The sequence below is a fragment of the Limulus polyphemus genome, unplaced genomic scaffold, assembly GCF_000517525.1.
Source record: "Limulus polyphemus unplaced genomic scaffold, Limulus_polyphemus-2.1.2 Scaffold4654, whole genome shotgun sequence".
In the NCBI taxonomy this organism is placed as follows: domain Eukaryota; kingdom Metazoa; phylum Arthropoda; class Merostomata; order Xiphosura; family Limulidae; genus Limulus; species Limulus polyphemus.
Genome location: NW_013670264.1, coordinates 44,841 through 48,669, shown reverse-complemented (window position 1 = coordinate 48,669; position 3,829 = coordinate 44,841). Strand labels below are relative to the sequence as shown.

Here is a 3,829-nt window from a genome sequence, read left to right as displayed (position 1 = left end):
TTAATTACCAAACGGAGACGTAACAATATCTATAAACGCTATATATATATTTTTCTCCTTGTCAAAGTCCACTTAGGCCTACTCAGTTGCTTTAGAATTTCATTTGAGAAGTGGAACTACCTTCTCTATTACTATTGCACTAGTATTCTGTGTGTGATTCACTTACAATTGTAGTGTGAATTACTGTAATTGTTTGGTCTTCTTTCTTCAAAATATCCTCTGTTCATTTTGTCAAAGTGCACTCAGGCTGATTCAATTACTTTAGAACCATGCTTTGATGGAATAAATTATTATTCTTATCTCCTTTTCAACTGTTAGTGTTGCTCTAACGTATTAAATGTTAGGCTTATGTTAATTATTAGGCCTATCACTTCTATGGTATTTAACTTCACACTGACCTTTTCCTTGGACCTAACTTTACTCTCTTCTGCTATTATCTGTCTGCTGTTTCCGCTCGTCTCACACTATTTATATCTTTATCATTTAATCATCTGCCCACCTTCTAGAACTCTGTATATTCTCGATGTCACTGTATTGCACCCAACGTTTGATAGTCTCAATATCAATGAATTATAAACATAACTTCCTACAATCGTCTGCTTTTAACTCTTATTATAAGAAAAACTAAACAATAATAATAATAAAATATTCTCTCACAAAATAAATTAAACAATTACATCTAAGCTAAACAGTCTTTTATATCGTGACACTGCCTGGTATTTTCAATCACTTATCTTTATTGCAGCAGTTTATTTCTGTATTACTAGCTTTTGTAGTGTGTTATGTGATTACTCACGTGTCAAAATTTGTGGTGTATCTTTTTTGTAATTCCATAATATCTTCTTAGTTTCTATAAACAATTGGACTTTATTTTCAAATACAATGATTATATAATAGTACAAGCCCTGTTTTATTTGGTATTCCATTTTCTGTCCTTCAAAATAAGAAGAAAAAATAGAAGATATTTCACACAACCTTGTATGTTTTGTGCTAGGTAAGGTTGTTAAAATAGTTGATTTTTTTTTTCCACTGTAATACAGGGTTAATTTGATTAACAGTTAAAATTTGTTTCAGTTATTAAGTGGAGGAACATGGTATCACTTGAAAGGTTTAATTAGCTTCATATATCTGTTTCAGTTTACTGAGAGAACATTCCAATTTTACAAATTTTGAGAAATTGAAGGTTAAAACTTGATTAACAGATCAAAACTTTATCTCTAAACACATTAAACTGATGAAGCTTGTTGAACCTTCAGATCTAGTAGAAAAATCTTTTGGTCTTTTACTTTTTACCACTATTCATAGTGGGTCTCTTTCATGTGAACATCTTGATCAGAGGTTATAAAAAATTTTGGTTGGAATTTTTGGGAATTTTGAGTGTTAAGTTATGCGTGTAATATACATTTTTTTGCAAAGTAAGAAAATTGGATTATTTATTTATTTTGTATAAGCATAGGTCAGATTTATGAAGACACTATGTAATACACCATTAGCAATAACCTTTTACATTCTGTTCTACACAGTGGACGATGGAGCTATTCTGGATGCAACTTTCAACAAGTTTTATCATCAGCCTCCCCAGGGTTATGACAGAATTATGGTGGAGAAATCTCTATTATAAAAGATATCTATAAAAATTTATTTTCATGATTAGTTTGTGTGAAGTTTAGTCAGGAGTCAGCTCCAGTGAAGTACATCTTGTACAGGAACTTCAAAATGCTGATGGATTACTCAGTGCCAGTGTCATCATTCATGGCTCAGCAGTTTCAGAATCCATGAAACCCCTTTTTTTTCACATAGTTTATATATATATATATATATATGATGTGGTGGTGAAAATCTGGACATGGAGTATTTTTTCTCATTTTAAGGCAGTATCTCAGGTAGTTAATGATTGAAGATAAATAATATTAAATTTCACCCTCCCCAAATCTATACATTTTGTGTAACTTCAAATGTATTGAAGCAATATTTTATTAAAATGATCAAAAACATTTTCATAAATAAAAGTGTTTAGTAAGCTTGTAAAAATCAAGTACGATAATACAACATTAATGGAATGTTAAATTATATGCTATAATTGTACTAAAATATATAATAGTCATACTAATACATTTTCTATGGCACTATAGAGAGCATACTTATTCAGTATTGATATGTGGCACTTTTGCTCTTGGTATAAGTAGCACTTTTTCTTTTGTTGTATCATTTTAATGGGCAATAACCCAGTTTTGTATAATTGTCATTCTGTTTTGTGTTAATGTAATATTATCACATTACCATAAAAATAACCTTCGAAGTTGTTTTTGGTCCTTACTAGTAAACTACTATAATCCTGTACGTGAGAATGTTCGAAAGTTATATTACATATATTAAATTTAGGTAATTTATAGTACTTGGTTTTTAATTCTCCAACTCTGCTGGTGATTTTAAGAAAAAAATGCATAACTTTCTTAAAACCTTTATGAATTAGTGAAACAGAAAACAAGAAAGTACAGGAAAAGGGAATTAATCTGTTATGGTTATTGTAACAGATCTTCTAGGTAGTAAGGTTTGTGTTTGGTAGATTAGCATGATCAAATAAAAGTAGTTACTACTATAACTAATAGATTATCATAATCAAATGATTATTTTTTTAATTATTACTTAGACTATGTTTATTTCATATGTCATTTAATAATTATTAAATTAAGCGTCAATCAAGACAAATTATAGTAATCTATTTTAGTGAATATTTAGTTTTATACGAAGCTTCCTCAAAGAATAATAATCTTCATCAGAGACATTATTTCATACCTCTTGAGGTAGTGGTGTAGTCAGTATGTTGTGGAATGTACTTATCATTGTGAGTTTTTTATTATTATTACCCTATTCAATATGAAATACATCTTCTGTTATACCAATAATTTTTTTTTTTATTATCAGTAACTTCTTATCAAAGCAAGCTTCATATATGGATCAGAATTAAATGTTAATCCAATATATTATGTTGCTAATTTAACATACCAGTCTAGCTAAGAGTGTCCAGTGTCATAGAATTAAAAACTTGTAATGATTAGAATACATTGATTCATCATTTGGTTATTTTCACTATGCTTGTAATTTTTATTTTTTATTAATTATCCATTTACTATCATTTCAAAATGTTATAAACTTAGATCAGCAGTTGTGTAAGATTTTGATGATAATTAAGGTGTATTTTTAAATGAATAAATTCTTAAAGCAGGTTTTAAATATGGGACCTTTATTCTGGATTTAGAATGACTTCAATTTTTTTATTCATAAAAATGAAATTTTAATGTTAAACATTTCTGCAGTAAAAATAACAAAGGTTTTTTAAAGGTGTTCTTACATAATTAAATACCTTATTTGAACAATTGCATAAATAACTTAGTTACTTCAGATATCTTTTGGATGAATTTCTTGTATTGTGCTATTTTGATTGTAAATATGTTGAAAAGCAATCATAATGCTGGTGATATTGCATGAAAATAAAAAAAAAACAGATTGTAGTTGAATGTAACTTTCAGTTGTGAAATTACTCATAAACATAGAATTGTACTTTTTAATTCATCAGTCACAATGCCTCAGTTTGGTATTATACAACTAAGTTTTGTGTATTATAATTAAAATGTTATGATGAAAACACTTGTTGTCATTGAACTTAAATATTAAAATTTTGGTAACATCTTAAGATAATCATGAAAATGGGATGAGCAAGATGTTAGGGTAACAAAGATAATAAATCTTTACCTGTTCATCAGAATCAGCAAAATTTTGTTACTCTCAAATTCTTATTAACACTTAAAGTACTTTGAAAAATATTTCT

The 3,829-nt window shown here is 28.0% G+C and overlaps 1 protein-coding gene across 1 annotated transcript in view; it reads left to right on the top strand.

Annotated features, from left to right (window-relative positions):
• The window catches only part of LOC106471495 (SPRY domain-containing protein 7-like), a 22,685-nt gene extending 19,167 nt beyond the window's left edge, over positions 1-3,518 (top strand). Inside the window, exon 5 of the mRNA XM_013932096.2 lies at positions 1,524-3,518. Coding sequence (XP_013787550.1) covers positions 1,524-1,621 — 98 coding nt within the window. The 3' untranslated portion in view covers positions 1,622-3,518. The remainder of the gene's footprint in view (positions 1-1,523) is intronic.
• The last annotated feature ends 311 nt before the right edge of the window (positions 3,519-3,829 follow it).